At 41.8% G+C, this 27864-nt stretch overlaps 1 protein-coding gene across 1 annotated transcript in view; it reads right to left on the reverse strand.

Annotated features, from left to right (window-relative positions):
* LOC126298486 (serine/arginine repetitive matrix protein 1-like) overlaps positions 1-27864 on the reverse strand; it is a 331361-nt gene that overhangs the window by 62901 nt on the left and 240596 nt on the right. The window contains exons 3-4 of the mRNA XM_049989823.1: positions 19983-20051; positions 11841-12039 (exon numbers count right to left, since the gene is read on the reverse strand). Of these exons, the coding sequence (XP_049845780.1) occupies positions 11841-12039; positions 19983-20051 (268 nt within the window). The remainder of the gene's footprint in view (positions 1-11840; positions 12040-19982; positions 20052-27864) is intronic.

The raw sequence follows: 27864 nt of genomic DNA on the forward strand, positions 1-27864 counted from the left end.
TAAACGCATTATTGTGGCCAAGATAGACACGAATCCCGCGCCTACTACAGTAGTACAAGTTTATATGCCGACTAGCTCTGCAGATGACGAAGAAAGTGAAGAAATCTATGATGCGATAAAAGAAATTATTCAGGTAGTGAAGGGAGACGAAAATTTAATAGTCATGGGTGACTGGAATTAGACAGTAGGAAAAGGGAGAGAAGGAAACATAGTAGGTGAATATCGATTGGGGTTAAGAAATGAAAGAGGAAGCCGTCTGTTAGAATTTTGCACAGAGCATAACTTGATCATAGCTAACACTTGGTTCAAGAATCATAAAAGAAGGTTGTGTACATGGAAGAATCCTGGAGATACTAAAAGGTATCAGATAAATTATATAATGGTAAGACAGAGATTTAGGAACCAGGTTTTAAATTGTAGGACATTTCCAGGGGCAGATGTGGACTCTGACCACAATCTATTGGTTATGAACTGTAGATTAAAATTGAAGAAATTGCAAAAAGATGGGAATTTAAGGAGATGGGACCTGGATAAACTGACTAAACCAGAGGTTGTACAGAGTTTCAGGGACAGCATAATGGAACAATTGACAGGAATGGGGGAAAGAAATACAGGAGAAGAAGAATGGGTAGCTCTGAGGGATGAAGTAGTGAAGGCAGCAGAGGATCAAGCAGGTAAAAAGACGAGGGCTAGTAGAAATCCTTGGGTAACAGAAGAAATATTGAATTTAATTGATGAAAGGAGAAAATATAAAAATGCAGTAAGTGAAGCAGGCAAAAAGGAATACAAACGTCTCATAAATGAGATCAACAAGAAGTGCAAAATGGCTAAGCAGGCATGGCTAGACGACAAATGTAAGGATGTATAGGCTTATTTCACTAGGGGTAAGATAGATACAGCCTACAGGAAACTTAAAGAGACCTTTGGAGAAAAGAGAGCCACTTGTATGAATATCAAGAGCTCAGATGGAAACCCAGTTCTAAGCGAAGAGGGGAAAGCAGAAAGGTGGAAGGAGTATATAGAGGGTCTATACAAGGCCGATGTACTTGAGGACAATATTATGGAAATGGAAGAGGATGTAGATGAAGATGAAATGGGAGATACGATACTTCGTGAAGAGTTTGATAGAGCACTGAAAGACCTGAGTCGAAACAAGGCTCCAGGAGTAGACAACATTCCATTAGAACTACTGAAAGCCTTGGGAGAGCCAGTCCTGACAAAACTCTACCATCTGGTGAGCAATATGTACGAGACAGGCGAAATACCCTCAGACTTCAAGAAGAATATAGTAACCCCAATTCCAAAGAAAGCAGGTGTTGAAAGATGTGAAATTTACCGAACTATCAGTTTAATAAGTCACAGCTGCAAAATACTAACGCGAATTATTTACAGACGAATGGAAAAACTGGTAGAAGCCGACCTCGGGGAAGATCAGTTTGGATTCCGTAGAAATACTGGAACACGTGAGGCAATGCTGACCTTACGACTTATCTTAGAAGAAAGATTACGGAATGGCAAACCTACGTTTCTAGCATTTGTAGACTTAGACAAAGCTTTTGACAATGTTGACTGGAATACTCTCTTTCAAATTCTAAAGGTGACAGGGGTAAAATACAGGGAGCGAAAGGCTATTTATAATTTGTACAGAAATCAGATGGCAGTTATAAGAGTCGAGGGGCATGGAAGGGAAGCAGTGGTTGGGAAGGGGGTGAGTCAGGGTTGTAGCCTCTCCCCGATGTTATTCAATCTGTATATTGAGCAAGCAGTAAAGGAAACAAAAGAAAAATTCGGAGTACGTATTAAAATCCATGAAGAAGAAATAAAAACTTTGAGGTTCGCCGATGACATTGTAATTCTGTCAGAGACAGCAAAGGACTTGGAAGAGCAGTTGGATGGAATGGACAGTGTCTTGAAAGGAGGATATAAGGTGAACATCAACAAAAGCAAAACGAGGATAATGGAATGTAGTCGAATTAAGTCTGGTGATGCTGAGGGAATTAGATTAGGAAATGAGACACTTAGAGTAGTAAAGCAAAATAACTGATGATGGTCGAAGTAGGATATAAAATGTAGACTGGAAATGGCAAGGAAAGCGCTTCTAAAGAAGCGAAATTTGTTAACATCGAGTATAGATTTAAATGTCAGGAAGTCGTTCCTGAAAGTATTTGTATCGAGTGTAACCATGTATGGAAGTGAAACATGGACAATAAATAGTTTGGACAAGAAGTGAATAGAAGCTTTCGAAATGTGGTGCTACAGAAGAATGCTGAAGATTAGATGGGTAGATCACGTAACTAATGAGGAGGTATTGAATAGGATGGGGCAGAAGAGAAGTTTGTGGCACAACTTGACTAGAAGAAGGGATCGGTTGGTACCACATGTCCTGAGGCATCAAGGGATCACAAATTTAGCATTGCAGCGCAGCATGGAAGGAAAAAATGGTGGAGGGAGACCAAGAGATGAATACACAAAGCAGATTCAGAAGGATGTAGGTTGCAGTAGGTACTGGAAGATGAAGGAGCTTGCGTAGGATAGATTAGCATGGAGAGCTGCATTAAACCAGTCTCAGGACTGAAGACCACAACAACAACAACAATGATGTAGTGGTCCGCATTACAATTCATGAGTGGAGTAATTTCGTTGGAATAAAAGGTGACCCTTTCTCTTCAATGAGATGACACGGAGGGCGCGAAAACATTGACTACGCGGACTGCTCCAACCATGACGGCAGCACCTCGTGCGGGTGGCAGATACGTAACTTCCGATGTCTCGATGCCGTCGCGTAATAGGATGGCGGTTCCACCGGCATCGTTGCTTGATGGGATGCTGTAGACAGTGTATCCATAAATGTTGAATTGCAGCTGTGGTTGGACTTCTTTAAGGAGGGTGATATCCATCTCCGTCGCCCAGAGCATATCATGGAACTTGCGTATTTTGATGACAGAGCGTATGCCGTTCATGTTGACTGTGCCCACGCGGTAGGATTGGGATATCTAAATGCAGAGTGAGTAGACGGAAATGGCGGCCTCTCGGTGATAATAGGGCCGATTGGCTACCCTTCCTTTGTGGCAACATGTGGGGCGCTGGTCCCGTATGGCGAAGGAGTGTCAAAGGTGTCCAGTGCGTGTTCTGCCTCCATTTCAGCACCCAGTCACCGAGCGGGGAAGGGGTCGTTGATGGCGCGTCGTCATGGGCGTTGTGCTCCATCACCTGGTCTTTGTTCTGAGGGGCTTCTGTCATGGGAACGTCTGGGATGGTTGGGGCCACCGTCCTGTCTGTGGTGTCGGATGCCTGCCTCGGGGTGAAGCTGATAGATTCCGTTGGCAACGACGCGTCAGAGACGGCGTCGGCAGCGTGGTCCCTGTTCCGTCGAGAGGCGGCGTTTCTGTATATTTCCACGCCCGTGTGTCCGCTCCCGTCGAAGGGGTGGGGTCAGTACCTTCAGCGATGCAGCCGGCGTCCGGAACCGACGCCTCTGATACGACGACGGTGGTTGTGGTGCTGGTGGTGGTTGCGGGCGTTGAGTCTTTCAAAGGCGTCTCGTCGTGCCGCGCCGCAGTCGGTCGCATTGGACTGCACCATGGGCGCGGCATCTGTGCACACCGGCCGCACCGCTTCCACGTACGTAATCGGTAATGCGGTTGGCACAGCTATCTGTACTGGTTCCGCACGAATCACAGGGACAAGGCGGCGCTGGAGGCACATGGATCGGACGTGGCCCCCCTGTCTACAGCCGGCACACGTCCACGGTTTTCCGTCATAAATAATGATGGCTCGGCAACCTCCGATGAACACGTACGACGGCACGTGTTCGCGGAGTTCGATGCGTACCTGTCGTACGCCATTGAGCACGCAATTGGTTACAAATGTGTTCCATTTCTCTTCCGTGTAGCTTAGGACCGTTCCATATGGCCGCAACGCGTTAATAACGAGAGCTGCCGGGACTTCGAACGCAGTTCGAATATGCGCATCGTAAGCACACCCATACCCGCGTTGTCCACAGTTACGATGCTAACGTTACCGTCAGAGTGTCGAAAGCGGTAGTCGCTGGTGGAAAGTCGCAGTAGGTTGTCACACGCCTGTTCATTCTCCATCTTGAGACAGACTATACTGGAAATGTTAGACAGGTACGCCTATCAGCTAGTGGGGATCGACATGCATGCCGTCTCTCAGAAACCGTTCAATTTCATAAGCCTTTGGACGCGCGTAGGAATCGTCGAACGTGAGTTTCACCGTCGCCTGGCGGTAAGAGAACGCCATATCTAGTGAGAGCTCTAAATTACAACAGCGAACGCAGTACTCTCAGCGAGTTAACAAACGCGCGGGAAGCGCTGCTCAGCGCGCCGCGCGTCCTTACCTTGTCACGGCTAAATGCCGCCTCATACGACTAGACCAAGGGCGGACACAGTACGGTAATACCTCGGAAGTAGACGAGACTTCCTCTTGGCACTTCCGCATCTTACAGTGTTGCCAGATTGTGCAGATTGCCGGACTTAAGCGTTTTCAGGGGCGGTCGGTATTATTGGCCACCTGAAGTGAACGACTCGGACTTAGTCTTTGTGGCGGCTGGCTGGCGGTCAGCTTTTATGTCTAAGACTGTACATAAATGGTATGGCGGACAGGGTAAGCAGCAGACTGCGACTGTTTACAGATGATGCTGTCTTGTACGGGAAGGTGTCGAAGTTGAATGACTGTACGAGGGTACAAAATGGCTTATACAAAATTTCTGGTTAGTGTGATGAATGGCAGCAGTTCTAAATGTAGAAAAATATAAGTCAATGCAGATGAGTAGGGAAACAAACTGATAATGTTCGAATATAGCAATAGTAGTGTACTGCTTGACACGGTCATCTCGATTAAATATCAGAGCGTAACGTTGCAAAGCAATGTGATATGGAATGAGCATGTAACAATTGTGGCAGGGAAGGCGAATGGTCGAATTCGGTTTATTGGAGAAATGTTTGTCAAATATGGTTCATCCGTAAAGGAGACCATATACAGGGCACTAATGCAACCCGTTGTTGAGTACTGTTCGAGTGTTTGGGATCCACCCCAGGTCAGAATGAAGGAAGATATCGGCGCAATTCAGCGGTGGGCTGCTATATTTCTTACCGGTAGGTTCGAACAACACGCAGGTATTACGAAGATGTTTCGGGAACTCAATTTGGAATCACTGGAGGGAAGTCGAAATTCTTTCCGAGGAGCACTGTCTAGAAAATTTAGAGAACCAGCATTTGAGGCTGACTGCAGAACGATTCTACGGTCGCCAACGTATATTTCGAGTAAGGACCACTAAGATAAGCTAAGAGAAGTTAGGGCACGCACAGGGCAAATAAATAGTCGTTTTTCCGTCGCAGTATTTGCTAGTGGAATCGGGAAGTAAATGACTAGTAGTGGTACAGGTTACCCTCCGCGGAGTATGTGTGTAGATGTAAACGACTGTGTCTCTTCAAAAATTGTGTAGTAAGACAGAATGAGAAAATATTCAGAAGATCAGAAAAGTACAAATATATAAAAATACGTGTAGATGTTACAGAAACTGCAAGGGAAACGTAAATCGGTATAGCAAGTTTGTACTGACCAAGCGACCGTGCGAGGCAAACGCACACTGTGCGGAAGCCTCGTCTACATTTGCTGGGGTTCATTTGCTACTGTACTCATCCGAAAGTCAGTGCACTGAAGATATATATGAAGGGAGAAGTGGGAGCTCGTAATATTAAAATGTTCATTACCTAGCGGATCGTAGCTCCCGAAAGTGCATACAGCATCTATTGAATATTCGAATGTCGCTCCCTCCCGTGCGAGTGCGCAACAGGTAGCCGTAGCTGTCAGACCGTACTTCTGCCGTCGCCTACAGATGTCAGCAACAGTTGCTCCCACGTGGATTTGTCTACTATAGTCTTGATGTGAGACACGCATTGTAGTTATCTTTCTTTTAAACTGTAAGTCATTGTTCTACATTCACCATGAGTGGGTTATTAGCATATTCGAAAAGTTATTACAAAAGTAGAGTGTCTGAATTAGTGTTACGACAGTATTACTCTTACTAAATCGTAGAAGTTTTGATCTCATGTGAAAACAGTGAAAGGCAAGAATTGTCGACAAGGCAGGAACATAGTGTTTTACGTTAATACTCGACCACCTTAATATGTCAAAATTATATCAGTATATTCCAGAAAATAGTACATAAACGCAGAAAACATGCTTATAAAAACATAAACTTGTTTTGCGACAAGAAATATTTCCGGCCATATCGCACGCCTAGCGTCATGTTACCTCACGCTTATACTGGGCCGTCTAGAGCACGGTTGTATTTCCCGAGTTTGAAATAACGAGAAATGTTTTGTATACACAAAATTTCTTCCTCTATAGTCCAGCAATGGTCATTTCATAGGTACTGCAGTCCCAGATGAGAAGTGCGTCGAAAGATCTACAACAGGTCTGTGCCGTTTGGTGCTCTGTTGTAATAAGAAGGATGATTCGAGCAGGAAACGACGATTTTTTTTCCAATATCCCCCTTTATTTTTAGCGAAATCATGCTTCGATACAGGTATGTAGAAGGAATCAGCTAAATAGCACATCACACAGATTTAGTGATAAATGTCTCGTCGAAAGTAAGCTATAGGGAAATCCACGCCAATGTGTGTCCAAAATAGCAGATGAACTAAGTTCGAAGAAAATCGACTCATACGGGAGAGAGCAGGACGGGAGAGAGCAGGGTAGCTAAGACTACAGCAAGTGAGTAACAAGGTAGAAAAAGTTCTACCTCTGTTACAGAGCTCAACGGAAAGAAAAGAGCGGACTTCGCAAAACGCTACGCTAATAAGGACTATGAGTGTGTGGAAGATTTTGAATATGTGGTAAACAGAACATACAAATATGAGAGTTGGAGCATGTGGGAGGCAGAGTCAACGCAGATTTAGAATAGAAAAATCTTTATACTACAGCGAAACAGTGCACTGTAATAGTTGAGAGAATGCATTTTAGTCTGGGTTGAACGAATGCACATTTATTCTAATGAAAGAGCTAGGGACACATCGCGGACTTTTATGTGTCGATAAAAGCAAACAAGAATGTTACTGAATAGAAGTTAACTTGTGACATAAAAGCTACTGAGCACGCTAAAAACGAGCAAGGCAACATATCTGACGACCACCTCTGCTGAGTGAAGGAAAGCGGGTCACATTTGTCTCAAAACGTATGAGCAGAGCAATACACAACTGTAGCCCCGTCTCATTGCAAGTTTCAGAAAACATTGTGTGTATGAGTACAATGGTCTTCCTTGAAACTGACTTCCTTACTATGGATTTCGAAGCGTCAGTGATATTCTGTACGCTTTACACAGTATTTACTGAAAGCTGTTGCTCGAGTTAGTCAACCGAACAACTATTAAAGACAATGGACCCTTTCAAGGGAGCAGCGGTGGTCGAACCCCTGTCTTCCACCCACAGTTATCGACATTTGAAATTAGGTTTTCTGTGGCTGGGATGCGACAACAGTATCAAAAGAAACTGAATACCGCTAATAATTACAACTCCACGTATTATGTTCATAAAACACGTTTGGAACTATAATACTCATTATATGGTACAAATATCCTATATCTCCCAGTTCAGAGTTTGCGTGTGCGCTGTTACTCTTGTGATTTGACGGTAAGCAGTGTTTGCCATTTGTAGGATCAGCGCCGGACTCGTCCTTCTGGTAATTATGTGACATTGTAATGACCGTCTGAGTGACTATCGACCTGCCGGGCAAGACAGGCAATTTCATCGCATCACATAGCGCCCAGACCATCGAGCAGCATACATGGCGCATTCCACCTCCTAAGTCATTTACATTTTGCGCTTCTCACAGCCTGTAGATGCAAGGGTCTATTGTGAGGGCCGCAATGCAGATCTACTGTAATGATGAACACCAGGATCTGATACCGGCTGCAACAAAGAGTTAACCGTGAGAGAGGCGTCCTTCACTAGACTGTAATATTGTATAAATAGGCCACAGCGCAGAACAACACCCTCAAATAAATGGTAGACGGCAACATATGAGCAGTCATAACTTCCATAAACGTATTCTAGTCGCTAGGTACAGGTGACCTTATTCCAAAAAATTAATTCATCTAATCACATGTCGCTGGATACAAAAATTAGCACTGTCTCAGGATCGTCACAATTGTGTGCTCGAAATGTGGAACATATCAGTTGGATTGAAGCTTCACTGCAGGTACTGATACATTCCGATGGCATGGCACATGAGGCGAATGTTCCTTTTGCCTGTAGGACACAACGGGAAGAGTGGTTAACGTCAGTATAATGGGACCCATGAAACGACTGGCATCGTCTCTCACTGATAGACGACAAAGGGCTCAATAGCAAAGCAAATGCACCAGTGACTTCACCTACTGCTTCCTAAGCTAAACTGACACCTCCATCGAAGTACTATACCAATATATCATTCTATAACTGTGTGAGAGTGGTTTCACGACAACAACATGTACTATCACGCTCAAAATATCTGAACGACACTAACTGCGTTCCGTCTAGTTAACATACGGCCTGAGTATCACAAGTTCCCTGCCGGTCCTAAATTTAACAATCTGATGACATTCTATAAGATAAAATCTTTCAGAATATTTTATTGAAATACAGAATTATTATTCTAAATTCCCTTGATATTTTCTTGGTATCACTTAAGGAAGTCGACTATTACAGAGTTGACAGACATTTTCTGTTATGTTGCCAAGTTTCCACAGCCAATGTGTTTCTTGAGTGGGCTATCAATTCCAGAGTACTATTCGTGCTTCAAATGATCATCCCAAATAGCCGCCAAATTGATAGAGTTCTGAAGAACGACAAGAACAAGCCAATAAGTATAAGCCAACTGGAACACCTGTGCAGCGGGAATTCACTGGGTGGCCCTCCTCTTCAGTAGCTAACAACATAATTTTTGTCTTAGTGTATAGGTAAATAGAATACTAAAAGGAGAATTATCGATGAGTAATTGTTAGAATAGACTGCCATGTTAATTGTAAACAAAAAGTAACTTAGCACTCACTCTGCTGATGAGCCCAATGACAGCAAGTGCTTAAATAAAAAGAAAGTAAAACAAATGTAACTTGGTGGACTTTTTACGCAGAGAGACCACAGGAACATCTGAGGATACGAATGCGATAGTATGGAAAGGCATCCTATTCGTATACTGCCGATGCATTATGCCAAATTACCACAATGCCTTAACAGTCGTTGTTAGGCAGATTATAGCTCAAAAGATTTGATCAATAGCGTGTGAACATCACCAACGTTCCCGCATCCCACTCACAACACAATCTCATCATATTCTAATTAAGCACGCCAATATGTCCTATGCTTACACGTTTCTATAGATGATTTAATAACTTCTTTTCTAATGACTGTCAACTCATTTTGGAGGCGATAAACCATAGTCACAGAATCTAACACCATGATACAGCCCACTGCTCCCTTCACTACCTCTGTGGATTTCTCATAAATTAAGGTACTGTTTCCTGTGTGTAGTTACCCGTTTTACCAGTGGAAAAGCCTGCAGACTACTGTAAAGGCTTAATTACTCCTTTAAGGCAGCTCTTGAGCACATTCACGTGTCTGCAAATATTACTTCTCCATTCTTGTTTAACTGAAAAGTTGGGCGTCTCACAAATTGAGTAAAACCAGAACGATAAACACTTGTAGGCTATTCCTGGTAGGTGCAATGTCGTGGTCTTAATTTACATTTTGACTGATTTCCATAGGAATTAGTGATCTGTAGTGGTCACCTGTGGTTGCAATTTTGTATAATCGAATTCTACACCTGTAACAGATTAGAGCATTTGCAACGAAGTTGTTATATGGACTACATGTGAATCATGCGGTGCGCAGCTCAGGTCGTTCAGATACTCTTGGCTATGATAGTACACGAGAATATTTGGCTGGCCATGAAATCGCCTGACATCAGAAACATTGAAAACACCTCTCTGCATTCTACTTCGATCATTTTCCGTAAATTACACCAGTATATGTGTCTGGCTACGAGGTAACTTGACTTCAACCCTATTGAACACAACTCTTTGCATCCTGCTTCAATAAATTTGAGTCAGTGTGAGTATTGTGTGGTAACTGATTAGAATTGCGTCCAAAAGTTGTGGGTACATTTTGGAGTTCACATTTCGATGAGATGACACCGACTGAGAATGAAAGGAGGATTCAAAACCGCTGCTAGGGAGGAGGTATCCATTATCAAAAGAAAGAAGATCAAAAATATCTAATCGTCTTTAATATGATTTCTAATAGTTGGGGATACTGTTTGTACGGAAAATAATGGTCAGTACTCAATGATGTAATTCCTCACGTAAATTTAAGATGAAAAGACAATATCAGCTTGGTTCTGCAACTGCTTAGTTGCCGACTCATAAGACAGTCCATTATGGATACTGCCCCATGTTCTTATGTGTGACACTTTACGAGCTGCTACTTGCTGTACGGTCGCACTCCTATACAATCGAATTTGTGTTGCCAGGCGCGGTTTAACGCACATGACTCTGGTTGGTGGATACGTAGAACTGAACTAATTCCTTAGCTTCGTTGCCCATCCGACTTCTTTTTCTTTCTGCAGTGTTATATCGAGTCGTCGGTTCTCATAACACCTGTTGATGAAGCATCTACTACTGCACGAGGCGTATGATACAGAACGCACTATACTATGTGTATTCTGACGGCAGGCGGGAACTTCGAACAATTTTCGTGATATATTGTAATCTATTCCTAAACTTCAGCAAGCGAGAAGTATAATGAACAGTTGCTTTAACTGAAATACTTCACGTGTTGATCTTAGAACTCGGAATTGAAGAGTTTCTTCACATATGTTGATATAAACATACATTCTTATTTTCGCTTATGGAATCAGACGTCTGAGTATTACTCAATATTTTCGAAATACTATTTATGCAAAATGTAGAAAATACAATAAAATGAATGAAAGTAATACAAAATAAGGGTGAAGCAATTGAATTAGTAAATGAGATTACCATTATACCAGAACGTTAATACCTATGGTCTGTTTCATGCCACGATGTATCCTGTGAACATAAGGTGCATCAGCGTAATAACGTGACAAGCTGTAATCATATCACCTATGAAAGAGCTAATATAACTAGGAATAAATCCTACAATAGTACAAAACCTTGAGAACACAACAAAAATAATGAACAGATTGGTTAATTGGGAAGGTCGAAGCATAAACGACAACAAAGCAATATATAATTACCACCACACAGCGATTTAGCTTATGAATAGGCTGACACAATTACTCGAGACATGAACACAAGGCAGTGAAGCAGTTCAACACCAGATACATCTTAGACATGGGGCCCGCTATACCCCGTTGGGAACAATAAGTCTTTGAAAATTAAATATGCATAATGGTACAGAGAAAGAAGGTAAATATGTTAGTTAAGAAATTAACTCACGAAAAGTGAGGGAAGCAGAGATGACAGTAAAAAGCAGTTTGGAATTACTAACACATTTTAGATACCAGATGCTTTAGACAGTCACAAAGGCAAAACATCGACACGATAACGGATTTTCAATACAATGTGTCAAGCACTGGCAATGGCAAACGCCAAACACACAACAGAGGCAATATACAGACACCTTCGTCGAACGACTGAAGCATAACTCCACCGATGACCCTCGAGCTAGCATTTAATCAGGACAACGAGCATGGTTAACAGGACAGGAAACACAATGTTAGCGAAACAATGACACATGACAGTGGCGTGACAGTGTAGTTAGGTTAGCGCGGTAGGCGGGGGAAACGTTGAGGTGACGTACTAGTGTGGTGTGGGATCCACTTGCCGATGACTGGCATCTTGGACAGGCCGAGGCAGAAGCCGGCTCTGAATCGCGCGTTGAGCCAACTGTAGATGATGGGGTTGCAACACGCGTGCGACATGGCAAACCAGTGGCAGAACAGGTACAAGTACGGCAGGCCGGCCCACTGCTCGATCGCCGGCTGGTGCTCGACCACTAGCTGCAACAGCAAGCCTCCACGTTAGCTGCCGGAGGCGTGGCGCAGCGCAGCTCCCCATTAACACACGCTTTCAGGGTCAAAGACAGTAAACATATCGCGGCCAAAGCCTTTTTAAACGTGAAGCAGTTGAAACATACTATTGCGTTTCTCGGGGCGGCCGAGAAAGTTTGGCGCCGGCTTCGGGAGGCTAGACTATAAAGTTAAAGTGCGGACAACAAAGGGAAGCTCCGTCACGATCATCGGCTCCATTGAATAGTATTTTCTCAGGAAAATATCTGTGACTGGTGGTATGTAACATTTTCCGACGATACACTATTTTCTACAGCGAAAGAGGTCCAGTGCGAACATGTAGAGCGCACCAAACATATCCGCGAGTCATCTCGCTGTGGCCATGTGTCTCTGGCGGTTTGGCGCTGACTGACTTCGATGATGACCAGTGTACTTACATTGTGGACAGCGTTCTGATACATCAGTTTGACACCTGTGGACTGAGGGATTAACCTGTTTACAGCAGAATCGGTCTCCTACGCAAATGTCAGCTATAATACAGGACCGGTTTTCAGAATAGAATGAGATTTCTTTTCTCGGCTGGCCTCATCGAGCAAGAAACCTTACGTTGACTGGAAACTTACGAGTATTGTGTCAAGTATCTACAATGACCTTTGAAACTCACGCCACCTGCTTGAGACGACGTACCATAAAATGTGAGATCAGTTACTCATAGATTCTCCTTCTCGATGGATGCAGATGATCGTCGGGAGGGATATTAAGTGGTCAAGGAGCTAAGTTTTGTGCCGTTTTGAGGGTCGAAAAATTCTTATTAAGAACTGCGAACTGTTAACTTTTGTGTTATATAGATTAAATAATTTGACGCAGTAAAGAAACAATTGCCGAAAATGGGATACGATTCGATTTCGCTGTCGTGCAGTCACTTGTCAGTGTGTCGACTACGCCACTGTTTCCAAAATTCGTTACAATAACTATGTCTATATTCAGATATTAGTCGACGTTCGGCTTTTCCAAGTCTGAAAATCTAAATGATCCGGAACAGATTGTACTGTTAGTTTTTACAGGATTTGTGCCTCGTGCTGCCTATCAATAAGGCGTAACTCCCTTAATTACAATTACAAGTTTCCTTTACTTTTATCAGCAATTCTGTGTACCCTATAATATCATTAGCTCTTTTATAACATGACAGACAATTCAAATCTCAGACATTGCCACTTTTTGTGCTGTTGAGTGTACCCTTTTTTTCTTTTTGTATACCCATACTCATTCATAATGTTAGGTGAAACAAATGAAGAAATAAATGATAAGCAAAAACAAATAAAAACTCAATCAAAAACCTAAAAAAAAGGAAATAGTTGAAGGTGATGTTTTCATTTGGATATTAAACAACAAAATTTTGTCTGCCCAGTTCATTCTTGAGCATAGGCTTCTCAACAATGGGGCCTGTTGTACTGCAAAGAAAGAATGAACGAACTGTTTCTTGCAGAGAAGGAGACAGTAAGCAGTAACTATTGATAATACTATTTATGTACACAGATAGTACCGTTACCGGTTTCGAACCAACAGGTTTATCTTCAGACGGCTTTTAACGTCTATATACATTTTTGTTGACGTTTGCATAAATTTTTAGCTCTTTATTCCCCCACGTGGCGAAAAATTCTTGGGATTATGGTGCTCTACAGTAAAAAAAATGAAAACAAAGAAACGATGTATTTAAACATAACTATTCTAATAACGATCGATCGAACACACTGCAAACAAATCACTGAGTATGAGTTGTTATGATTATATTTTACTTATGTTGAAACTTCTCAGTTCTCCGTTATTTGGTTGCAATGTTGTTTGCTAGAGTTCACACACACACACACACACACACACACACACACACACACACACACCAGAAAGTTTCTGCCACCTGAGGCAATGTATACAAAGATGGCGATATCACAAATACAACAGTCCCAAGGAAACTCTTTTTCAGAGATAAAATAAACATTACATAATATGCGTTTCATAGTCAATGAAAATTCATTACAAATAAAGTAAATAGATGTAGAAACCTGTTTGATAGAAAATTTTACTTAAATGATGCAGTACTATGTAAATCTTATACGTAATGAGCAGAATAAAGGATGAGAAATTAGTGTATATACATAAATAAATATTACGATAGTGGGCAATATATTTTCATATGATGGCTAGTTGAAAGTTGAAACTAATTTAACAATTGTATTAATGTGTGGCTGAACAGTCTGTTAATTTTAGTGGAGCATTTCATGTTGAGTTACTGTTTGCAATTTGCTGTCAAAGAGAGTAGTGTTTACTTCCGTTTCTAACTGAACGATAGATGTGCAAAATTTTGTAGAAAAGGTGCATTGACTAACTCAGTATCTTCATTGAGAAGATTTAAAATACAGTGTAAGTAACGAATGGCAATACAATAAATAGGAAATTGGTAAATACATAGCCGACGATGTGTAGAGAATATCATTAGTGCGATAGGAATAGAGATGACTACATGCCAATAAATGATGAAGTATTGTCATTGAGTAATATTGTATCTGCTTTAATTAGATTGAAAATATCTCTCGTGTATGGTCAGTCTACCACACCCTAGTACGTATTATGAACATAAGTTTAGGGTTGCAGGGTTTTTTTGAAAAGTAATGCCTCCGGGTTTTTTATGCTGTTCTCAGTGTCAGTTGAGGTATTACATGTCATGTATATTTTACTAGGTCGACTTTCCTGCTTCGCTGACGCAAATTGCAACCCTCTGCCGCTAGATGGTTTCGAATTGTAGCGTAACAGTGTCGGTGCGCTAGAAATAGCGTGGTGTAATCGAGTTTCGAGTTTGAATAGTTAGTTTTCACACGGAGTTACCTCTCTTTCAGCACGAGTGCTGCGACATCTGGAACAAGGCGGCACTTTGTAGTCACTGTAATCGGTCATCCTCCATATAGTCACCACTTGGCCCCATCCGATTTTAATCTGTTTCCAGAATTTAAAGAGCACCTTCGAGGACTTCACTTTGATAGTGATGAAGCGGTGAAAGAAGAGGAGAGGTTGTGGCTCCGCCAACAAAGTCAGACTTTCTACAGTGACGGTATCAACAAACAGGTCTCTCGTTGGGAGAATTGTCTTCGTCACCAGGGTGAGTATGTTCAGAAATGAATAGACAGACCAGAAGAATAAAGATGTAGAAAGTTAACAATGTTTGTTTTATTTAGAAAGCTTTAAGGGTTTCCACATATATAATCGGTGCCATTACTTTTCAGCAAACCATCGTACGATTGTCAAATTAATTTAAACTTTCAACTGGCAATCATATAATAATACAATGTCTGCTATCGCAGTATTTATTTAGTTAAATACACGTATTTCTCACCTCTTATTTTGTTTACGAACAGCCAGCATGCTGGAGTAGCTTGGGTCAGCAACTTCTGTTAATAAGTAGAACGAAAAACTAGTCCAGGTTGCAAATTGTTACTTTTTATTGATTCTATGACTGGTTTCGGGCCGAGACCAATTTCCAAATCATCCTACAGGGCAGAAAACCAAATCTACACTCATGCATAATACAGTTATTACCAAATTCTTAAGCATATGCCTAAGATACAAAAACGTCGTTTCAAACTTACATAAGAAAGTCGAAAACGGCGTTTTCCAAGACGTCAGAAACCTTCAGTGATCATTTACAGAGCATAAAGATAACTGGCAGTTTACTTCTTCCGCTGTCGTAAGGAAACCTCGGGATGGGGCGTCCTATTAGGGTACAGGATATATTAAAATGTTCTCTTCTAGGTTTCAAGACTTTGTAACTAAAAGTCCCAGAACCCAACCTTACCTAGGGTACTGGACGGTTCACAAGTGGCAGATACCACCAGATCCACTTTGTGCCTGTTTTCATCTACATCTAAATCTACGTGATTTGTCTGCTATTCACAATAAAATGCCTGGCATAGGGTTCAATGAACCACCTTCAAGCTGTATCTCTACCGTTCCACTCTCTAACGGCGCGGGGGAGAAACGAGCATTTAAATTTTACTGTGTGCGCCCTGATTTCTCTTATTTTACTGTGATAATCGTTTCTCCCTATGTAGGTGGGTGCTAACAGAATGTTTTCGCAATCGGAGGAGAAAACTGGTGATTGAAATTTCATGAGAAGATCCCGCCGCAACAAAAAACGCCTTTGTTTTAATGATTGCCACTCCAATTCACGTATCATGTCTGTGGCACTATCTCCCCTACTTCGCGATAATACAAAACGAAGTATCCTTTGCACTTTTTCGATACCATCCGTCAGTCCCATCTGATGCGTATCCCACACCGCATAGCAATACTCCAGAATAGGGTGGACAAGCTTGGTGTAAGCAGTCTCTTTAGTAGACCTGTTGCACCTTCTAAGTGTTCTGCCAATGAATCGCAGCCTTTGGTTGACTCTACCCACAACATTATCTATGTGATCGTTCCAATTTAGGGTATTTTTAATGGCAATCCCTAAGTATTTAGTTGAATTTACGACCTTCATATTTGTGTGACTTATCGCGTAATCGAAATTTAGCGGATTTCTTTTAGTACTCATCTGAATAACTTCACACTTTTCTTTATTCAGGGTCAATTGCCACTTTTCGCACCATACAGATATCTTATCTACAATATTTTTCAATTCGTTTTGGTCATCCAGTGACTTCGGCTTCATCCACCGTTCACTGAATACGTTAGTGAATAGGCGTTATAGCTCAGGCAGACGTTGCAGGTACCAAAACATTCAGGCAGAAGATATTTGCTTGCAAAGTTGGGCAGAGGGAAATTAGTAAACGGACTAGAACACCGTGGGCTGATGAAAGAAAGAGACTACATTCAGAAAGGATGAAACAAATTTGGGCACAAATGAAGGCCAACCTCCAAAAGTAACGTTGATGGGTTGTACGTCGCGTGGTCCTATTGGGTCCATACGTAAATAATAAATTGTCCTCCAACTACCAAGCATACAACAGTTCATTATTGTGGGCTTGTACGGTTATTGTATGAATTGTGGTTGGAGAACAGTTTAATAAATAAAAAGGTTTCCTATATCGTGATAGGGTGTATCCTTCCCCAGGTTTCCTTAGGACAGCAGAGGGTGTAAACTGCCAGTTATCTGTATGCACTGTAAATGTTCACCTCACATTTCTGACATCTTCGAAAATGCCATTTTCGATTTTGTTATGTAAGTTCAAAACGGTATGTTTTGTGTCTTTGGCATATGCTTAAGAATTTGGTAATAACTGTGTATATTTGGTTTTCTGCCCTGTAGGATGATTTAAAAATGGATCTCCGCTCGAAACTAGTCATGGAATGCATAAAAAGTAAAAATTTGTAATTTGGACTAGTTGTTCGCTCTATTCTTACTTTGTTCCTTCTGTATACCACAAGATTTACATATATATTAAGCAACATTTCCTATCAAACTGGTTTCTACCTTTTTTTAGTTTATTTGTAATTAATGGTCATTGAATGTAAAATGCATATACAGTAACCTTTATACTTTGTAAATTTTTTGCTATCAAATCAGTGTACATAGTATTTCTGAGACAGAATTTCTTTGCACTGTTGTGTTTGTGATATCGTCATCTTTGTATACTTTTCCTCATGTGGCAAAAACATTTTGATGTGTGCGTGGTGCTTTACATCGAAAAAGTACTTCATACACCCTACAGTATTTCGTGAACGCCAGCAGCAACACTGAAACAAAATGACGCAACATTTTGAACGCAAGTGAAATATAACTACAGACAACCAGTCCTCAAATATTTGTTTATATTGTGGTTGATCATATTTGGGATAGTTACGTTTCAGTACACTCTGAGACAAAAAAAAAGGAATGCACCACGTAGAAATTATCCGAATGGCATGGGAGCTTGTAGACATGATGTCCATGTACAGACAAATTATTTCAGAACAATTCGATGATTTATTCAAGAGAAAGATCTTCACAAATTGAGCAAGTCAATAACGCATTTGTCCATCACTGTCTCTTATGCAAGTACTGACTGATTTCGTTGTTGGAAGTCCTCCTGAGGGACATCGTGCCAGACTATATCAAACTGGAACGTTAGAGCGTTAAAATCTGGAGCCTTTTTGGAGGGCCCTGCACATAACGCTCCAAACGTTCTCGGCTGGGGAGAGATTCGGCGACCTTGTTGGCTGAGGTGGGTGTTGGCAAGCACGAAAACAAGCAGTAGAAACTCTCGCCTTGTGTGGACTGGCATTATCTTGCAGAAATGTAAGCTAGGATGGCTCGTCATGAAGTCCAACAAAATAGCACGTAGAATGTTATGGACGTACCGCTGTGCTGTAAGGGTGCCGTGGATGACAGCCAGAGGAATCCTGCTATGAGAAGAAGTGGCATCTCAGATCGTCACTGCTGGCTGTTGGGCCATATGGCAGGCGGCAGTCAGGTTGGTATGCCAACACTGTCCTGGGAGTCTCCAGGCACGTCATCGCTGGTCATGGGGGCCCATGTTGAAGCTGCACTCATCAGTCAATGAGAGGTTCCTGGAGACGTCCCAAACTAACCTGACTGTCGTCCTCCATACGACCTAACAACCAGGAGCGAATATCTAGGGTGGCATTTCTTTTCATAGCAGGATCTCTTTAGTTGTCATCTACTGCACCCTCACAGCACAATGGTACGTCGACGATATTCTACATCCCGTTTTGTTGCCCTTCGTGGAAAGCCATCCTGGACTTGCATTTCAGTAAGATAATGGGTGCCCTCCCAGGAAGAGAGTTTCAACTTATTGTCTTCGTGTCTACCAAACCCTACCTTGGCTAGCAGTCACCGGATCTCTCTCCAATTGAACGTTCGTAGCATTATGGGCGGGGTTCTCCAAAGATCTCGAGATTTTGACGATCTAACGTGCCAATTGGACAGAATTTGCCATGATGTTCCTCAGGACGACATCCGACAACTCTATCAAGCAATGCCAAACGCAGTAAATGCTTGCATAGTGAACCAACGCGTAACTGACTTTCTCGCTCTGTGAAGCTCTTTCCTTCAATAAATAATCCATTTCTTTCTGAAACTGTAATTATTTGGTTGCCTGAACGTGTACATCCCATGTATCGATTTCCGTGCCATTCAGATAATTCCTTTGTGGCGTGCCTGTGTGTGTGTGTTTTTTCCTTGCAGAGTAGATCGTTTCTTACGTAGTTTTCAACTGTAGGGCACCACCAGCCGAAGAATCCTACACCACAAGGGGGAATAAAGATCGAAAAATATCATGGAAAATTCAACAAAAGTGTATACAGACCTGAACAACCATCTGAAGACGAACCTGTTGGTTCGAAACCAGTTTCAGTGTTACTTGTGGAAATAAATTATCAATAGTGGCTGTTTGCTGCTTCCTTCTTTGCAAGAAACAACCTGTATTTTCTATATAGTCAAGGCCTCAAAATGTCAGTTTACGATAAAATAGCATAGAAAAGCGAATGTGCTGTAAAAAATTTTCTGATGTATTTAGATATAACCAAAAAATAAAAATAGATATAGTGAGGTGGTGGTTCTCCGCTAACATCTTACGTTTAAAAATATAAAAGACTTATTTCCTGCATAGTGGGCAAAACATGTGGATTCTAACTAGTGCAAAAACTGTCTTTAGGTTTCTGTGTGTATATCTTTCGTTTTTTCATCGGCATTTATTTATGAGTGTGGGAAAAAAACAATGTAAGATGTAAAGTCTTATCAGTAATATACATGAAATGTTACATCAACAAGTGTGTTTAAGACAAAGAAAATATGTAAACAGTTGTAGGAGGTGCTCTAATTTGCCTACTTGAAGGAAACTACTATTTTTAAGAAACTATTTCTTAAACATAGAGCTCATTAGGTCTGGAGAATATTGTCGTATAAAGGAATATCATGTTATTTCTCAAAAGCATCGGATACTTACTAGGAGAACGTTCAGTGGCAGCCAACAAATCATAAATGCTGTAACGACAGCGATCATCATAACGATAACCTGAAACAAACAAGAAAGGCGAACTGCAGCGACTGAGCTCATCGACGCTTCGAACCAAACTACTTACACAGAAACATAAGCTCCATGGACTTCCTTGTCATGTCAAAATAAGATGACCGTGCAAAGGAAAGACTTTGTACGACGTTCGAAATAACGCACCAGTCTAGATACAAACACGATTATCTAGGAATCTTTCAGTGAATAGCTGGAGCCAATTGCCTATAGATAGTGATGGTTTTCGGTACTTTTAACAGATAGAAACGCAGATATGTTTGTCTTAGGAAATAACTCACTGTACATATTGTTATAAATTATGCACTAAAAGATGCTTCCGATAAAGACTCACTAAATAGTGGCAATGAAAAAGAGATATGAGGTGTATGTTGCCACCTAAGGTTACTATAATCGTTGATGACTAAAACTCTGCAGGAGACTCACTGTTTTCAGTCGGAATCTAGCCCAGTAAGTATACAACAGGTTCTGTAGCAAGCACACTGGTTTCCATAAGTTAAGAAAGAATCACATAACGAACAAAAACTTAGGAGGAACTACAGCACATCACACAAACTTCAGTATCTTGTCACTACAATAGCAACGCATTAAACAGTCTCATGCAGACCAGCAGCATAGTAGAACTTCCGCGTATCTGTGTACATGGTGAACATTAATAAAATTTACAAACTACGAGTACAGGGACGGATTCCTTACAGGAAATGGAGGAAAAAAAAGTCCCATGAACATGTGTCCGGAAAGACATCGTTGCCACAGTAGATGGCGCTGACTAGTGGCAGCTCCTCTAACCTCGTGCCGTGTGTTCTTTGTGTGTTGCAGGCTGTGTGATAGAGCAGCAGAATGGTCCGGCATTAATATCGGAAACAAGCCGAGATGGTGTTTATGTACGGCCAAGCAGATGAAAATCGTCGAAAGGCACCACGGTTATAGGCTACCGAAACAAGTACCCTCATCGACACCAACCATATCACATACCATTTAAAGCCTTTTTTGAGCGTTTGTGTGATTGGAGGAACGATTTCTACAGAATGTTCAGACGAACCTTAGTACATGCTCCAGGCAAGTGGCCCGCCACTATGGTGTAAGCCAAAGTACGATTATGTGTATCCTGCATGACAACCGCTACCAACATCTGCAATCCCATGCATAGCACTTTGAACATCTGTTGTGACGTGGATGCGATGCAGCTCCGTACTGTGTTCTGGGACGCACACTGACCATTTTCGGGCACATGCTCATAGGACCTTTAAGCCTCCATTTCCTGTCAGGAATCGGTGGTGGTGGTGGTGGTGGTGGTGGTGGTTAGTGTTTAACGTCTCGTCGACAACGAGGTCATTAGAGACGGAGCGCAAGCTCGGGTTAGGGAAGGATTGGGAAGGAAATCGGCCGTGCCCTTTCAAAGGAACCATCCCGGCATTTGCCTGAAACGATTTAGGGAAATCACGGATGGCCGGAGACGGGATTGAACCGTCGTCCTCCCGAATGCGAGTCCAGTGTGCTAACCACTGCGCCACCTCGCTCGGTCAGGAATCGGTCCCTGCAGTTTTATTAATGTTCACGCTGTATAGTAGACAGTTGTTTGTTTGACAGTAGGATGGTTCAAATGGCTCTGAGCACTATGGGACTTAACATCTATGGTCATCAGTCCCCTAGAACTTAGAACTACTTAAACCTAACTAACCTAAGGACAACACACAACACCCAGCCATCACGAGGCAGAGAAAATCCCTGACCCCGCCGGGAATCGAACCCGGTAACCCGGTCGCGGGAAGCGAGAACGCTACCGCACGATCACGAGATGCGGGCTGACAGTAGGAGTCTACTAAGAAGTCCAAGATAATTAAAAAGTATTATGGAAGATGTATTATTATGTTATTTACACAATACTATTGCTGCTCGCTTCTGCTGAACACACACTTTACTTACTTAAGGTGCACTGGCCCGGCAGATAACTTCATGTGGAATCAGAGAGTAAAATATGTTCAAGAATCACCAGAAATGGAGGTGCTTCTAAGGGCATAAAGCGCTGAACTGAACTAGTTGATTAGTTTATGCATGTGTTAACTCCATTTTAAATTGTTATCTAGGTAGACCCTAATGAACTTTACAAACTGTGCTTCATCCAGTGTCTGACCATTAATGTCTATTTCTGGTGCTGAAAGGTTATCATTGCTTGAAACTTCCTGGCAGATTAAAAGTGTGTGCCGGACCGAGACTCGAACTGAGGACCTTTGTCAGCATCTCGTCTCCTATCTTCCAAACTTTACAGAAGCTCTCCTGCGAACCTGTGAGGACGGGGCGTGAGTCGCGCTTGGATAACTCAGTTGGTAGAGCACTTGCCCGCGATAGGCAAAGGTCCCGAGTTCGAGTCTCGGTCCGGCACACAGTTTTAATCTGCCAGGAAGTTTCATATCAGCGCACACTTCGCTGCAGAGTGAAAATCTCATTCTGGAAACATCCCCCAGGCTGTGGCTAAGCCATGTATCTGCTATATCCTTTCTTTCAGGAGTGCTAGTTCTGCAAGGTTCGCAGGAGAGCGTCTGTAAAGTTTGGAAGGTAAGAGACATGATACTGGCAGAAGAAAGGCTGTGAGGACGGGGCGCGAGTCGTGCTTGGGTAGCTCAGTTGGTAGAGCACTTTTCAGCGAAAGGCAAAGGTCCCGAGTTCGAGTCTCGGTGAGGCATACAGTTTTAATGTGCCAGGTAGTTTCATATCAGCGCACACTCCGCTGCAGAGTGAAAATATCATTCTGGTTATTATTACTTGTTTGTACCGAACGAAGTGCGTTGGAGGGCCACTGACTTATTTAGAACACATCAAACTTAAGTACAGGCGATCAGGATGTTCAGTGTACGTTCAGTGTTCTTGGTTGTAACAGCTGCTGACCACTGGTTTGGCCTCCCAGGTCTAGCCAATGACTGCCAGTGATTACAGGGCGTGTTGACGTTTAATATCTCTTGCAGCATAGTCCAAGGAAAAGACCGCAACTCTTTACAACACCATCCACTGTAGCAGCAACCATCGGAAGTGTCATGTCATCGACTTCTTTGTGCAAGAGATCTCGTAAAAGGAGTACAGACACTGGTGAGACAAAACACTATTATGACCACTGCCCGAAGCACCGCGGGTGCGCGACGCAGGGAAAGTGTATGAGAAGGGCAGAAACGAATGGGGAATCATTCTTCAAGAGGGCAGTGTCCGTATTGGACAAGCAATACGCCGATATCAGATTACATATTAGCAGTTGGAGTGTGGCACAAGGGAAGAGACATTCAACACAAGAAGTTCAAATACAGCACCGACTACGAGACCTAGCAGGCAATACTTTAGGGTAATACAGCACAGTGTACCCAATAGTTCAATAGGTCGAACCTATTCCGAAGAAGCCAACGGGTGAGGTGTACTAGCAATGATATGGGTCGCAAATCATTAAAACCACTGACGTAAGTGCCATTTACAAGGATCATAGTGTTATGAGTCACCTCCTGGGGACAATCATTTCCGAAATTGCGAACCTGGTCGGCTGTTCGCGGATGGAAACTGGTTGATTGACTCTCTAGCAAATTGTCATGTTGATCCTATGACATCATCAATTACGTTTGCGGTGAGCAAAGAATTTTCGAGGTTGGGTCGTGGAAACGAGTCGTCTGGTAGGATGAATCACGTTTTCTGTTACACCAGGTCAATGATCGTGATCGGATGCGTCGTCATTGAGGCGAACGACTGCTCGACTTATACGTCACGCCATCGATACAGGCCAGTGGGAGGCAGTATTATGCCATGGGGGCCATTCATCTGGGCTTACAAGGGTTATGTGGTAGTAATCGAAGACACCACAATGGTTGTGGAGTACGTGAACATCATTCTGGACCACCTGCATCCTTTCGCGTGTGTCTTCCCCGACTGTGACGGCGTGGTAGTGAAACTCACGTTGATGTCTTGGCCACCAAATTTGCATGATATGGACGCGATAGAACACATATGGGACACTATCTGGTGTAGCTCTACACCCATAAACCATCGCACATAATATGCGGAAATTATATGGGCTGTTGATAGACATTTGTTGCTATATGCCTCCGTAACGTACCAAGTACTTGTGAAATCCATGCCATGAAGAATCGCTTCTGTATTGCGTTCCAAAGGTGAACCAAGATGTTAGTAAGCTGATGGTCATAAGCTTTTGACTTATAAGTGTCTGTGAGACGACTACCCACTACTCACAGGAGGCAGGTATTGCAGTGGCACAACAATATGGACGCTGGGTAACGGATCAATGGTTAGGTGTTTTCTTCGTGGATTAATTGTGGATTAGTAATATTAGTTGCACACTGGTGTTGGACAAGTCATAGTATTACAGTTCAGGATTGACATCACACTTGTTTTTGTTACTTGAAAACTTAGGGCCTCTTACCATTCATAGAATAAAGCCTTTAAATGAATGACAAGGCAGTATCAGTGTATGAGATGGTATACCAGTAGGTGAACGCTCAGATCACTATGTCTTTCAACGTGAAGCTGTAAGTGTACGGATCTCTAGAGGTCACGTACATGATGCTTATATTCATCCTTATGGCCGTGTAGCAGGTGACGCTTTCGTTTGAGTTGGTAATGTTCTCCTATACTGGCCGTCCCGTAAACGATATCATTGGAAAACAATGTAGTGTGTTCAGTAGTCAGCTGTATCTCCCGACCTGAGAGTCATATTGTATGCTTGGGATGCTATCGGGTTCCTTGTTTTTGCTCGCAGCACTATTTCCGAGGTATTTGTAGCACTGAGAGCAGTTTCGAAAGGAGAAGGTCCTTCAAATCCTATGGAGCTCATACACATCACCGTTAACAGCATCGTACATGTGTGAATACCAGTCAGAGTAATCTCGTTCCATATTGACGATACTTCCGTTGCATGAGACTGATTTACCGACGTTACACACTTATTTTCTGGTAAGGATAACAGACGAGCATTAAATGTTTTAAGTCTATATTGCCTTCTTGTGTCTTATTTACCCGAAGAAATTATGAGTAGAGAAAAATTTATTTACAGACTGATATATTTGTTTTTATATTTCCCTAAATTATAAGAATAAGCATGGAACTGGAAAATAGATACATTTGTGACTTAAATAATGAGAACTGCACCAGTTAATCATGTTTTCATGCTTGGCACAACGCGTTTCGAGAATTTATTCTCATTTTAAAGTGATTTTGTGAGTTTGTTTACATGAATGTGTTTGGTAATGTTTGCATATGTGGTTTTCAGCTTCTCTTGCGTCTTTTTGCTGTTATACTGCAGTCTGAAAACGGAAAAATAAATCTGTAAGTCTTTTTAAATACTAATGTTAAAAATGGCATTTTTGTTCGTCTACTTACTGGTATTGTGCCTTCTCCATTACACAGAATATCACATACTGTACACGCAAATCATCACTTACACTGTTTGTTTATAAAACATGATACAAAGATATTACGACACTATGGTTTAGAAAGAGTTTGCCCGCAGTCTTAGGTGTCACAGTGGTTTTGGATTACATTATATGTAAAGCTGTCAATTATAAAATTTATTTTTAGCACTCTCGCCTACTAAATTATCGATTACATTTGTTTTTCAAATGAGGTAATGTACATACTTATGAAAACTGTAGCAGTTATAATATGCAGGAGAAACATTTGAAGATATTAACTGATTCACTATGTAATTTGTCACTTAGAATTTTTCTCCTTGCTTTTTGTGGTTTACAAAAATATCAAGTTCTTCCATTAAATCCATTGTACGAGATTTTTGGAAGTGGTGGAGTATCTTAAGATCTTCTTCTTTGTTTTCGAATATGTGTCCAGTATTTTTATGTGTGTTGCTATACTGATTTTGTAAATTGGTTATGTATGTAACGGTTGAAGTGTTCAGTGTATCTAATCTGAAAATTCCTGACAGTTTGTCCTATGTAGGAGCTTGAGCAAGTTTTACTCTTAATTTTGAGTTTTCAAGAGTCTGAGAATTTATCTTTATTATTGTTTAAGGTGTGGACTAGTTTCTGTTGTAGTTTTTATTTGTGCTGAAAGCTACTGTCACTTAATGTGACCTAAGCAGGTTTGCTATTTTTTGAGAAATGTTACGTGCGTAAGGTATGCTAGCCATGATTAATGATGTTTAATTCTTTCTTCCCTTCCTCTTTGTTCATTACGGTTTTGTTTGCTCCGTGTATCATCCTCTTGTATGCAGCTTTGTTGTGTATATCTGGGTGACATGACGTGGGAGCGACTGTGTTGCTGGAAGATGTTCTTCTTTTCAACATGTCCCACAGATTTCCTATGGGGTTCAAGTCAGATGACTTTGCAGTGCAGTCGAGATGTAATAGGGTTGGGGAGTTTTCGGAAAACGTCACGTATTCTTCCAGCCCGATCAACTTTATGTGCCTGTGTAAGCAACGGTCTCTTGCGAGGTGACCAGTCCAAATGTTCATAGCGTGCACTCCCTGTCGCAATGTTCTCTCAGTTCGGGATGGTCCTTCATTCACTGGCTGCAACAATTCCTGTCGGATTTGCAAGCGATTTTCATTCATAAGCCATGAAACGTGTCTGCGGCCCTTCTCAGTCAGGATATTTCCGACCAAAATTTTGACGTCGTGTGTCGTAGCCGTGCATGTTACACCACTGCTTCTGGACACGTTGAATAGGCCGCCGAGAAACAGCAACGAATTCAGCAACTTTACGCACCTTATGGCCATGGGCACGGCCAAACAGGATTGCCCCGTTTTGCCATTCCGTCACCGACCTTACATTTATGCATGTTTCCTCTTGAACAACGAATGTCTCACGCTCACTGATCGCAACTCTCTTATGCTTCCGTACAGTTAGTGCACGCAAGGCTGAGCTCATGACTCGATCGCTGTTCCATCTGTAAACGCTTAACGACTCATCTGTGCGTCCCCACTGGTGTGATTAATTTTTTGTCCAATGAGCTTACTTCATACCGTTAATTAGATCTCTTTTCTTCTACCACTCGAGGATGGAAGAATGTTTAACTTTTTTGCAACTAAGTGAAATTGTATGACTAAATGGGACTCGGACCGTAATCCGTTCCCTTGGCGGGCAGTTCCCTTTCAATTACGTTGAACTTGTACTCTTCACAAACTGACTCAATGTTTCTACTTGTGACTTGTTTTCCTTCTTACGTTTCAAACTGCAAAAATTGTCTGAATTCTTCCAGATATGTCCTAATCTATCTTACACATATATAATGGTCAATTTTGCTGGATATAAGACATTAGCATTAAAATCTCATTTTATTTCTCCGGAATAACATCTGTCGTAAATTCTCCCAGCTGAACAGTGGAAATAAAAAACATTCTAACTACCAAATCTAATATTTGTCAGAAGAATGAAAAATAATGCTTCTCCATGTGTACAGAATTGATTTGTACACAAAGAATTGAAAAAGTATTCTGATACCATAGAATTATGCTGCTCGCCACATCTCCGCAAAAAATGAGAGAAATTAGAAAATAAATACTTTATTAAGAACGTTCAAAATACCTTACCAGGAAGTCGACTGGTTCTAAGTGCCAATATGAAAGTTTTTACAAGCTATTTCTTGCAAAGAAGAAAACAGCAAACAGCCACTATTAATAATGCTATTTATTTGTGTAAATAGTGACGTTATCACTTTCGAATCGACAGAGTCAACTCCAGAAGGCTATTCATGTTAATATTACATTTCTCGTTGTTTACATTCATTTTTTTCCATTAACTAATGTAAACAACAAGAGTGTAATATAAACGTGAACAACCGTCTACAGGTGAACCT

This window comes from Schistocerca gregaria, chromosome X, assembly GCF_023897955.1.
Source record: "Schistocerca gregaria isolate iqSchGreg1 chromosome X, iqSchGreg1.2, whole genome shotgun sequence".
NCBI lineage: Eukaryota > Metazoa > Arthropoda > Insecta > Orthoptera > Acrididae > Schistocerca > Schistocerca gregaria.